Raw genomic sequence first — 12,701 nt, 5'->3', positions numbered from 1 at the left:
GCCCCGCCTCCAGCTTCGCGAACGCGCAGTGAGCACCCTCCCCAGCATCCTTGGTGGGAGCTCAGCCAGAATCGGGCTTGGACCCCTGAGGCTGTTGGCTTGGGTTTGGCTTCTGACCCAAACTCTGCCCCTCGGGGACCCCTGTGTATTAATCCCAGAGCTGCCCCTTGGTGCAGCGTGGGACCAGTCTGCTCCTGCCTCTGCGGAAAAGCCCTTGACCTTACTGCAACACCCATTGGTCCCTCAGTCTTCCTTTAACAGTGAGATCTTGCCCGCTTCCTGCCATGGCTCCTCATAGATCTGTGTAGATTTCCTGCTAGCTCGGACCCTTGCTTTGGCCCCTGTGCCTTTCTTTAGTGTGACAGCTGGAACTAAACTCAAGGTTCCTGCCATGATCTGGTGAGTGCAGGGGAAAACAGATGTTTTTCTGTATCCCAATGAGGAGGAACAGGTGTGTTGACAAGGTCGCCTGGCTTAGACAAATGCAGTTTTCAGCAGCTGCAATAAACGTGGGGTGGATTCAGTGACATCCATGGCCAGCCTCGAACTCGCCATGTTTTCCACCTGCACCACCACCAGACCAGTCTCTCATCATTCTGTCTCTGGACAGTTGCTCCTTTTACTCAAACACAGGATTCCCATTTGGCCCCATCAGTATCCACCTGCTGGTTTGGCCTACCGCTCACCCAGCGGAAGCAGGTGACTGTGAACTACATCTCTGCCCTCTGTCATATTGGCCACCACATGCCCCCTACCACCATCAGTTAGCATCATCCCCCAGGCTTTGGGTGCCTTCCTTTAAGCCACTGCAGAGCCGTTGAGCTGCCCAGAGCCGCTGTTAGAGACCTCCTGCTGAGCACAACCAGCTGCTGTACCCCTGGAGCCTAGCTGTTCAGTAGTGTCCAAGCGCCCCCCCCCCCCATCAGTCCATCTGCACTCAAAGGAAAAAGCCTGTCTTACTAAAATGGATGTTGAATGCTTCCCAGTATCCACCAGCCTCCTCCTGGTTCTCCCCTTCAGATTCTTCTAGAAAATCTCTCTTGTCTGGAGAGGAGCACACTCCCATCTTTCCTCCCCCACACTATAAACGGAATGAATGGGTACATAACTCTTCATAAGGTCATTTTGCTGAAAGGTAGGCTAACGAGATACCATGAAGATCATCAGAAATATTTTGCCAGGGAGCCCCACTGAGCCCTGCCCTCACTCCCTCAGAGCACGTGGGTGACCTAGAACACCAGGGGCTTTTCTCCTGCTCCCACCTGCCAGGCTGCCAGATCACATGGTTAGGATTCATGCTGCTGCCCGGGAAGACGGGGCACCCTCAGTCCCCATCTCAGCTCAGAGTTTGCTGAGCAGTGGCCCTCTTCCCTTAGCTCCAAAGACATGGGCGGTAGTGCATTTGAGCCTGGACTCAATGGCTTCTGAAACAGGGGATCAATCGTTTATTTCTGCCTTATTTTCTTGTTGCAGATCTATGTGCCTCTCATGCTGGTTAACGCAGCTGATGACCCCTTGGTGCACGAAAGCCTCCTAACTATCCCCAAATCGCTCTCTGGTAAGTGCTCCCTCGACCACTCAGCACATTGCCCTGGTAAATTCTGTCACCTCTACCCTGCTGTCACCCCCTGAAGACCAGCCTCTATGGGAAAGGGCATCCCGTAGCAGAGTTCTCATTCAGCCGGGCCTGATAGTCCTGGGGCTGTGAGGGGGCCTGGGCAGAGCCTTCTCGTGTCCTGTCCTGGTTGCAGAGACGACCGCCACCTATATTCACACCCAAGAGGGCTTTGCGGGGGCTCCCTGGTGTTCTCTGAAATTATCGTGTCAGGGTTAGGCTTCCATTAAGTCTGAAAGTTGGACTTAAAGAGATATTTTGACTTAAAATCCGACACGAAAAGCAAAACAGAAAAGCCAGTTCTGTTACCTCTTGAGACAGACAGCCTCTCCATCTGGTTTGAGGATAAAAATATAAGCAACTGAGAAAGCAAAGAACATTGCTCTCGGAAATGTTGTTGTGCTTCGAGCCCGGGTGGGGTGGGTGGGGGAGGAAGGGAGGGTGGGCAGCCGAGGGAAACGCTTGGGAATTCCAAGGGCACCTTGCGCTGAGATGCAGATCCCATCCTTTGTAGCCCTCTGCCGTCCTGTTTCTCTTGTAAATATCCCGTATTCACCAGAGCGTGGGGCACTCATTCTCCCCAGCCCCAAGCTAGAGGAGTACAAAATACGGTGGGCAGGGCACAGGCACCTGCTCGGAGTGGTTGTTGCGTGTCATGCAGGTGAACCCGCTAGCAAGCCGTAGGCTCCCTGCTCGAAAGCCAGCCGCTCGGTTTCCTTCTGATGTCCAAAGAGACGCTGTAGCTCTCATGCTGTCACAGAGAATTTATGAAATAACTGAAAAGGAAGAATAAGGGGGATCAGACAAGAAAAGGGCCCCGCAGAGCCAGAACCATGCAGGCCAGGAGGCTCGGGCCCCTGTCAGACCGTCCTCTGGAAAGACAGATGTGTCCTGTGCTCCCCAGCCACAAGCAGCTGCCCACTTGGCCTCACCTCCCACCCGCCCCGCGGTCTTTCCCAGCACCTGGGGGACTGAGCCACACACGGACTCCTGAAGTCAGGCCCCAGGGTAGCGGCGCTCAGCAGGGCCATTCCGTATGTCTCAAGCATCTTTTAGGCTAACGAGATACCATGAAGATCATCAGAAATATTTTGCCAGGGAGCCCCACTGAGCCCTGCCCTCACTCCCTCAGAGCACGCTCAGCAGGGCCATTCCATATGTCTCAAGCATCTTTAACACAACCTGCAGCTTTAAGTGCTGGTTTAGTCTTAAACTATAAGTGTCTGTAAGGAAAAAGCGTGGACTCCACTGACTTAACCTTGTTCTCTAGTAAATAATGGCATAAATTCGAGGAATCCCTGCTCAAAGCCTGGCCCCCACCCGTAGCACCTAGCATGGGCATCATCTGGGAGCTTCTTAGACGTGCAAAATCTCAGCTCCTCCTCCAGCCTCAGTGAAATCTGAGAAACGTCTGACTATGTCATTGAAATCAGCCGGTCAGCTTTAGCGACGCCAGTGCGTGGACTCGCTCGCGCTCGCTCACTCTCTAATCTACGTCCAAGTTTGAGAACCACTTAGATTTCAAAGTATTTCTTAAGCTGGTGCCCATTCCTCGCCCAAGCTAAGCGGCCACTCCAACACCTGCTAGATCCCACTGCCTTGCCCAGCCCACCTAATCCCTCCCGCCCCGCACCCGATCTGTGAACGAGGCCGAGTGAGTGGGAGTCAGATGCCCTCCTGCTGACCTTCACCTGTGGGGATAAGCCTGGGCCACCCCGGCCTGCTCGCTCCTGGCCCCTCCGGCCTTGGAGGTAACCAGTCACCGACTCACTCCGCTGCCTTCCTCCCTCCCCGCCCGCAGAGAAACGGGAGAACGTCATGTTTGTGCTGCCTCTGCACGGCGGCCACCTGGGCTTCTTTGAGGGCTCCGTGCTGTTCCCCGAGCCCCTGACGTGGATGGATAAGCTGGTGGTAGAGTACGCCAACGCCATTTGCCAGTGGGAGCGTAACAAGTCCCAGTGCTCGGACACGGAGCAGATGGAGGCCGAGCTGGAGTGAGGTCTCCCGGACTCCGGCGCGGTCCAGCCGCCTCCCCTGGAACCCGCGTCCCTCACCGGCGGATTCCGGTCCCCCATCTCCCCGCGGTGACCTGGATCTGACCTCACGCCATCAGCGGGGACGGACCCCCCCCCCAGGCACACCTGTGGCCAAGTAGGCTGCCGTCCCTGGGGGCTCCAGGCTATTTTTATGCTTAGTTACTGGTTTTCTCCATTGCGTTGTTATCCGTGGTGACAAGCGACAGGGTTCTCACCCTCCTGTCCACTTTCAGCATTTGATTGCTTTTAAGCCAATTACATCTAGTTTCCCTATTAAAAATGTGTCTGAACAGCAGTTTTGCTTTGCCAATCAAAAAGGCTTGTCCCCAAGAGCAGTGAAGGATGTATGCTATTTTGTGGTGGTTGTGTGTGTCCTTACGTAGACCCTGGTGAGCCCTCGCCCAATGAGGCCGATGCCGAAGAGGCCGGTCCGCTTGGGAGCGTCAGCACCTGGGCCGCCTGCCACGGCCGTGTGGCTCCTCCTCACACAGCCGAGAAAGTTCTCTAGCGTCACAAGCCAGGTTCCTCCCTTACAATCTTCTAAGACCGTCTCCTCGCACTTTTGCCAACGATGAGAGTTACCTGGGGCACTTGTTAAAAATTCAGCCTCCCAGGTCCCTCCCCTGGGAGAGGCCGATTCAATGGGTCTGGGAAGGGGTCTGGAGATTTTAATTTTTTACAAGTGTCCCCGGTGATCCTCATCACCGGGCAAATTTGGGAAACACTGTTTTGCTGCAGGGTCTTTCCATGAGAAACATCTGGGTAGCTCATTTTATGGAAACGTATAGGTAGACAGGTCTCTTAGCTCCCAGGGGCCTCCCAGGCAGCAGCCCCTGTCACGTCTAGCTGCCTCGAGTGGCCGCAGTGTGATGTCTCTGGAGAGGGCCCAGTGGGGAGGGAAGAGTTTGGGTAACGCCGGACTCTGCTTTTCCCTGGCTGTATGACCCTGGACAGGTCCCTCTGAACTTTTGTTTCTTCACCAAACGGGGGACTTGGACCAGGTGGATGGCCGAGACCACAGCCAGTTCGAAAGATCCATGACAAACTCAGCTCACTGAGGTTCGAGAGACCATCCCTCCAGGGAAGCCTGGGAGTAACTCTCCTGTCTACACCTGTGGATGTCATCATTTGCCTTTTTTTTTTTTCCATGTCTCTCATTTTCATAGAAAGAGGTGTTTGGGGTTTTCTTTTGTTGTTGTTTTTTTAAACATTCAATGGTAATTTTACTTTTTTAACCCAAGTCTTTCTAGCTCTGGCTTTTGATAACCAAATAATTCGAAAGCTGGGTCTGAGTTTGGAGAAAGATCTTTCCAGCCATAAAGGGTGTTATTTTGAAACCAGATTTTTAATTTAATAGCCTATATTTATAGTCTGTTGGATAGATCTTTCCAAAGTGTGTCTTTTCAAACGAAAATGTTATTTGAGGTTTCAACTACTCCTTTCCTCCAGTCCTGCAGGACTTGAATATCTAAAAACCCTGCACTTTGAAAAATCAGCAGTTGCTATCTGGAACTAAACGGAACTATGAGTGAAATTGCCTGGATACACTTTTTTTTTTTTTTTTTTTTTAAATATCCTTGCTTCATCTCCTTTGCTCCAGGACAGATAGGATTATAACTAGTGGGTCTGTGTGGATGTTTCAGGGGTAAAAGGGAACCACCTGAGGGCCTGGGGGGCGCCCATCGTGGCCGCAGGTGGATGTGGTTGGGTGCCGGTCCACGTGACTATGACGGTCGGTATCCTGAAGTTGTTTTCTGACAATCGCCAGATCATCCTAATCAATACCATCGAGAACAGCCACCGTCTCAAAAGGTTGAGACTTTGTGGCCCCCATCATTGCTTTGTTGTAATTTCTCACACACACCAAGTTCATCATTGTGACTTTCCCCTGCCCTCAACTATTATTTTCCTAGTGCATTTTCTTTCCATGTTCTTTTAGCACAAATGGGCACTTTATCATCTACCCCCTCAATTTGGAAGCTGGTCCCCTCCCCTCCCTTGCTATTCCCTCCACCCAACAGCACAGCTGTAATCTAGAAGAGTCACTCCACGGTCCTTTTGCCACAGACCCTTTGTGAAAGTAGGGAAACGAAGCAATAAATGAATGGGGCCGGAGCACCGTCCCAGGAAGCAAGAGGGGCCTTTGCCGTTGCCTTAGGTCACATCTCTCAACCTGTTCTCAACAGAGCCGTGGCCAGGTACCAGCTCCATTCAGGAAGAGAAAAGGCGGTCCTGTTGTCGCACCCCGGGGGACGGGTGGGGGACCAGAAGTCCCTGGAGCCCGGTGGTGGTGGTGGTGGTGGTGGTGGTGGTGGTGGTGGTGGTGGTGGTGGTGGTGGTGGTGGTGGTGGTGGTGGTGGAGGAGGAGGAGGAGGAGGAGGAGGAGGAGAGGCCGGGCCTGGGGCCTGGCCTTTGTCACCCCACGACCGGAATTTACCCCACAGGACTGTGGGGGCCGCTTCCCAGCTGAAATCTTTCTAGTGTGTGACTCTGAATGGCACTCACATTCCATTTTGGCTCACATGAAATCAACTGAAGTCCTTTGTTCCGGCTTTGGGCTCTCAGGCATGGAAATGAGAATGTGACCGTGGCGGTCTTACAGGAAAATTCTTGTTTGTCCCTGAATGCGAGCACAGAGGCATTGAATTGACAAGAGTTGCAGACTTGCCTCATAAACAAGGGAGCAGCATTTTATATGTAGGTCAGCTTTTTCCTTCCTCCAGCTTTCTTGGCTTTTCTTCCTGAAGTCATTCATTTCTGATAATGGGAACGCTCTTCTTGCTCTGAAGGTCCTCTTTGGCCTAACACAAGGCCGAATTTTCAAAGAGCGTTTGAATATTTTAAAAATCGGAATAAAGATAGAAGTGGCCGTAGACCTAGACAACCCTATTGAATCCTATCGCAGGGGTAACCCATTAAACACCAAGGAGGAAAAGCACCCACATTTCTTCCAGCGGCCCTCCCTGCCTCTCTAAGACAATTTGAAGACCGCGAATGAGTGACAGGTCCCGGCCAAATTAAGATGATCTAGAAAATGCTGTCACATCTCCTTGATAGGTTTTGTTAGGAGGAAGTTTACCAGACTTCAGGAAAAACTCTTCTCTTCCCTGTGGCGATTCCAGAGCAAAAGAAAGCAGGAGGCTGTCCGTCGCCACTAGATTCTTTTAACCTCTCTGCAACATTATCCAATTGCAGGGGACCTTGTGACATGCCGTGGGAGGGGAAGTATGCCAGAAAGAGGAGCGTTTCCTGTCTTTGACCCGGTGTTAGGGAGTCAGGGTCCAAGACACCTGGGTTCTCATCCCAGCTGGCTCTGATTCACTTGGACCGAGGGCAATCCCTTCACCTCTCTGAGCCCCAATGCCCTCACCTTAGACCATCCGGAAGACCATCTACTTACACATCGTTTGCCTAAGCATTCCCACCTGCCTTCTGCAGCCCTAGCAAGTGACCGTGGCTACATCAAGGCCCCAGCCTCATCTTGGAGGGCCTTAGAGAGAGGGAGCTCCTGCATCAAGCCTTTACCAGTGAACACCCTTGATATGACCCGAAACCCTGTGTCTTTGACTGGCTTCTCTTTAGAATCTCCGTTGTCCTCTCAATATCCTTGCTGTCCCGAGGGTGGTCTTGTGACTGGGACAGGTGCTGACCATCGGAACAAGGCGAATGTCCCCCACCTTCCGTGGGACTCCGGCAGAGCATTGAGATCCACAGTCCTGTTTCCCAGGGCAGAAAGCCTGCCCGCTCAGGCTTTCATTCTGAAGCCACAGTCTTCATTAAAGCCGAGCCTTCTGGATAGCTGAGCCTGGACGCCTGGCGTCTGAATGAGAGCTCTCTTTGTGACCGTGTGACTTGAGAATCCCCTCTGCCAGCCGAGAAACAATGCGCATGTTCTTGTTTGTGTTTGCCCCGCAAGCAGATGTCTGAGATGTGAGGGGCTTTTCTTTGCCTGTGCCATCAATCCTTAGAGCCCAAGTAAAGATTCCCTGCAACGTCACGTCCAAAGAACTCAGGGGTTTGCCCTGCAGGGGCTTCTCACCACAGCAGCCTGAACAGCATCATCTGGCATTCTCGGTGCCCAGAAAGTCTCACCTTGCCCCTAGAGCATCCCCTGGGGTTCCAGCGATACTGTGGCACCGGAATCCAAATTCTCGTGCTGTGACAGCTGGGAGCAAAGCCACAGGAAAGCCAGAGACTCTCTCCATGTGGCCTGTGTGCATCTCCGCTATGGCAGGCACCCCCAGCCCCCGACAGTACGCGCGATTCAGAACCGGCCGAATGTCTCGTCCCCCAACGCCTCTCTTCCTTCTGGGCCTCGCTCTGTTTCCAGAGCCATTTTGGATTCCATGGAGGCCTCAAAAAGCCGTGAAATGTGGCCGGTCTGTGGCCTTTAGAGGCCGAGCAGTGGAGGAAAAGGGTTTTTTCTTCCCTCTGTTATCTAAGCAGAAGGAAGGACCCCCTTCTTCAAAAGCTAGGATTGCTTTTGCCAAACTGTACTCAGAGCTAAGGGAAGGGGAGCGGGCCCCTGCTGGCAGTGAGAACTGGAAGGCCATCCAGGACAAATGATGCTCCCTCTCGCCCCTCTCACTGCCGCTGCTGCCCCCGGATGGACGCCGCAGCCCGGGCACCCCCGCCCCCTCCCCAAGTGGCCCTGGGAAGCAGGCCGCAGAGTCTGGCTCGCCAGCCATGCTCAGCCTCCCAGACAGTAGACAGCTGCCCCTTCTGGAAGAGTCAGCCTGCCCCCACCCCCCTGAACTGTTTTTCCTGGCATGTATGTGGAGAAAGCATCTGTGTATCTAACAAACACGCTGGAATCCATTTCTAACCAGTGGGCAAACCTTCCACCTTGACTCTGCTCGATTAGCAATGAAATCGAGAACCTACCTTCTCCCCATTCTGGTCCCCACTAGCCAAGAAATCTGTTGCCATAAGCTGGGGACAGTCCATTTCTAGCGTCTACAGAGAGAGCCTTCATCTCCCAAGGCCTGCTTCTTCCCGACCACCCACGTTGAGGAGTCCCCAGTATAATAGCGGACCCCCTCGGTCCCCGCACCAGCCGCTTCTCTCCCAGACTGTTCCCGGGGACTTGGTCCATCCCAGGGGTAGGACTTGGCTTTTGTCTGGCTTTTGTTTTGGCCTCTTCCTTTTTCCTAAAGCACAAGTCTGCGTAGAGTCCTATCAGCTCTCCACACCAGTCCCGGACGACCTGGGTCTCTCCCACTGCCTCAGGGAGACCTTCACTACACCTGAGCTCCTGACTTCTGTCACTACAGCTGCCTTAGCCACACCAGGGCCGGGGGGCGGCGTGGGGGGCCGGTTCCATCTCTCCCTTCCCTGGTCGGACTCGCTCAGCCACGTTCTTCTGTTGGCAGATCTGCTTCCAGATTGATTTTTGAGAACCATCATTCTCACATTCCTCATTTTTGTTTTTTTGTTTTGTTTGATTTTGTTTGGTTTAGTTTTCTGAAATGTCCGACGCTGCCCTAAAAAACATGTCTTTTTGAGTTTGTGTTCTGAAAGCCTCTGTGCCGCCGGATTTTAGGGTGGGGAATACAGGATCCTCCAGCACATGGGGCATTTAAGATTTGCAACTAGCAATGCAATTTTTTCTAAATATGAGGATATTTACCTTTATTAAGAAATTATACTAAACAACGGTGTCCTTGATCATTTTCTGTTCTCATATGACTTTTGGCTCTATTTTGATTCTGTGTGGTGGTAAACGAAGATCATTACAAACAAGAACTGTAATTTTGTTATCTTTGATTCAATGGAATTTCTTTACTTAAATAAAAGGCTAAAAATGTGGCGTGGCTGTGTATCCTTTGTCCTGTGGGAGTGTCTGTGTAAAAGGATTCTTCCTGTGCCTTCACCAAACGTGAGCTTGAAGGAAGTGGGCAAAACCATCAAGTTCTTATCACAAGAGATTATATCCCAGCCTTGCAAGTAATGACCAAAGAAATGACCATCCTGCGGGTTCTCACACACCCAAGCTCTCCGGCCCAAAAGCCAGGGCGTGAGATACCAGCCCTGGAATCGCCCACTCTCTAGACAAAGTGAACCCTGTAGATGAAATGTGAGGGGAGATGGAAATGGTAACTGCCATGCATGATTTGCATGCTTTTTCTAAGAATGTTCTAGAATGTTCTTTGAAAAGACCAAGTGAACATCACCTAAATTAAGGTCCTGTTGGGTTGGGGGCACCTGGGTGGCTCAGTCAGTGGTGTCTGCCTTTGCTCAGGTCATGATCTTAGGGTCCTAGGATTGAGCCCCATGTTGGGCTCCCTGCTCAGCAGGGAGCCTGCTTCTCCCTCTCCCTCTGTCCCTCCCCACTGCCCCCCAACTCGTGCTCACTCTTGCTCTCTCCCCTTTCTCAAATAAATAATAAAAAGATTATATTGGGTTGGAAAAAAACTTATCCTGGGTTGGTTGATTCATGGTGGTGGTTTCTTCTCCTTTGTGTCTGTCTGAATCCAAGCTGAGGTCTTCCATTCCCACCAGGAGAGTTAATACTAGTCCATATGCTCTCCTACCCAAGAACTTAGCACTCCGTTTTCTTCCCTCCTTGGCTAGGCAAAACCTCTGACAAGTGAGGGGAAGTACGGGCTGCTGGTTTTGGAGGATGTGCCGTAACATCACCTAAGAATGCCCACTATCAAATTTCACAGTGATGCCCTCCCTGGGAAGCAAGCTTCCTCCACTTCCTTTCCCCCATGAAACAGCCAGACCCTTTTGATGCAAGAAAAACCAACTTATAAACAATACTACCTGTGAAGAATACCATACGGAAGAGATCTCAGGTCCAGGATGTGGGGTTGGTTGATGCCAGCAGCTTGCCAAGGTGGTGGGCACATTAGCTGCGCCTCTCCTGAGGCAACCCTATTGATCTGTGCTCAGGAACATTCACCTACAATCACTTGCCACCCCAACGGTGCTGTATTTTATTGTACCTTTCATCAGGAGGCCCCTCTGCCCTAGCCCTCTGGGGGAGCACTTTCCCATGGGAAGGACCAAACACCTAACTGGATGGCTGTCACAGGTATGATAGCTTTTCTCCCCATTTCTCTCTTGGGGATCCCCCTTTGAGGGGCGTTACTTGTATCCACGTGATTGGGAAGACAATACAGGCAGTTTGGCCTTGTACTACGGAATTGCTCCCCCAAAGGGGTTAAGATAAACCCCCCTCTCCTCGTGACTCTGTGCACCCAGAAACTTCCTTCTGATTCATGCTCTCCGCCCTCATTTAGAACTGTCCAGCATCTGTACCGAAGATAGTTCAGTTTCCTCTTAAAGTTCCTCCTTTATCTGGTGATGGTTGGTGAAACGGATCTGGGATAAATGAAGTTGTAATTTCACTGTTCCCCTTCGCCTTCCTACCCACACCTCCCACAGCCCCAGAAAGAAACATCTGATATAAAGCATGAGCAGTGATAGGGCCAATGGATTTGGAGCCAGAGTTGTTGGTCAAGGTCCATTCCTAGCCACATCACCGCTCTCTTATCCTGAGCAAGATTTAACCTCAGGGTTTTTTCGGGGTGGGGGGTTTACTTGTAAGATGGGGATAATTATAAGAATGCCTATCTCTGGATACTGAAAGGATCAAATACAAGAATATTCTTCAAAGTGAGAGTGTTATTTTGGGCAGTGATTTTGGCTTTGTCTGCTTGGTTCTCACTCCTAAATCACTTCCGGGGACAGTGTAGAAACCAGAAGAAAAGAATGTGCGGCTTCCACTGGGGGTCTCAACTGCTGGGCCCACAGGAGAAGCTGAGTTGGGCCTGGATATGGTTTTCAAAAACATTCCTGGGCTTGGCAGTGCTGACCAGCCACACAGAAGCATCATCGGACCTCAGGCCCAATCCTTTCCTTCCTTAATATGATCACCTTCAGAAGTTAAGCATACCTGCCCACACATTTCCTGCCTGAAGGTGGGACAGCTTCTGGGCACAGCCCCCAGAACCAGCTGCTGCCTTTCCATAGGGGCTTTTGCAGCCCTGCTTCTCTGCCCTCTCGGCTCAGGAAAAAAGAGCCAAGTGCAAAGTTGGCTTTTATATCCTTAGACATTAAAACCGGCCTGAGTGGCTTCCTCCAAATCCTCGCTGCCTCCGTATGTCAACACACAGGACTTGCAGCAGTGCCTAGCTGGACCACCTGGGAAGCTTGGAAAGCTCTTGATCCCCAGACCACATCCCGGACCAAGAACATCAGAGTCTCTGGGGATGGGGACCAGGCCTCACCATTTTAAAGCTCCCCAGGAAATTCCAGGGGCGCCTGGGTGGCTCAGTGGGTTAAAGCCTCTGCCTTCGGCTCAGGTCATGATCTCAGGGTCCTGGGATGGAGCCCCGCATTGGGCTCTCTGCTCAGCAGGGAGCCTGCTTCCTCCTCTCTCTCTGCCTCCATGTGATCTCTCTCTCTCTCTCTTTTTTTGTCAAATAAATAAATAAAATATTTTAAAAAAAAGAAAATTCCAGCCTACAGGGATCTTGTTAAACTGAAGATTTGAATTTAGATCAGAGGAGGGGCCTAAGATTCTGCACCGTTAGCAAGCTCCCAAGAGGGACAGATGCCACCGTCCTGGGACCCCCACTTTTAGTCGTGAGGTTCCTTTCTCTACCCTGCCCTGCGGAGTTTGCTCAACACCAGAGCCACACCTACTGTGGGAAGTGGGATTGAAAGATGGCCCAGTTCACCCCGCAGGAGACTCTTCAGCCCTTTTCCTGGCTGTCTTAGGACCCACCTTCCCTCTTCCAGGGAGCTCTGCAGACCACCAGGTGGCCTCAGAGTCCTCCAGCACCCCTTAAGGTAACCTAGAGACACTGAGCAGTGTGGTGAGTCTCGTTCAAGGCTCTTGAAGCCGGTGGCCTGTTTCCCTACTGAGACCTCCACCCACACCTTCACAAATGGCCTCCATCCACTGACTGATGACATCCCCTATAAGTCCACGTGAGGATGGCCGAAATGCATCATCACGACTTTGCAAACCTTCACTTCTGTGTGGCAGACACCCGGCCTCATCCAGGTGTCTTCAGAAAGAAAGCCATTCTGGGCAG

The 12,701-nt window shown here is 51.9% G+C and overlaps 1 protein-coding gene across 2 annotated transcripts in view; it reads left to right on the top strand.

Moving 5' to 3' along the window:
* Positions 1–9,459, top strand: part of ABHD2 (abhydrolase domain containing 2, acylglycerol lipase) — a 102,758-nt gene extending 93,299 nt beyond the window's left edge. Inside the window, exons 10-12 of one of the 2 annotated variants that reach the window (XM_047735780.1) lie at positions 1,474–1,558; positions 3,417–5,944; positions 6,035–9,459. In XM_047735780.1, the coding sequence (XP_047591736.1) occupies positions 1,474–1,558; positions 3,417–3,613 (282 nt within the window). In that variant the 3' untranslated portion in view covers positions 3,614–5,944; positions 6,035–9,459. Of the gene's footprint in view, positions 1–1,473; positions 1,559–3,416; positions 5,957–6,034 lie in introns of both variants that reach the window. The other variant, XM_047735779.1, reaches the window with a different exon arrangement.
* Positions 9,460–12,701: the final 3,242 nt, after the last annotated feature.

The sequence above is a fragment of the Lutra lutra genome, chromosome 7, assembly GCF_902655055.1.
Source record: "Lutra lutra chromosome 7, mLutLut1.2, whole genome shotgun sequence".
Classification (NCBI taxonomy): domain Eukaryota; kingdom Metazoa; phylum Chordata; class Mammalia; order Carnivora; family Mustelidae; genus Lutra; species Lutra lutra.
Note: the sequence above shows the minus strand (reverse complement) of the source record. Positions and strands in the feature narration are given on the sequence as shown.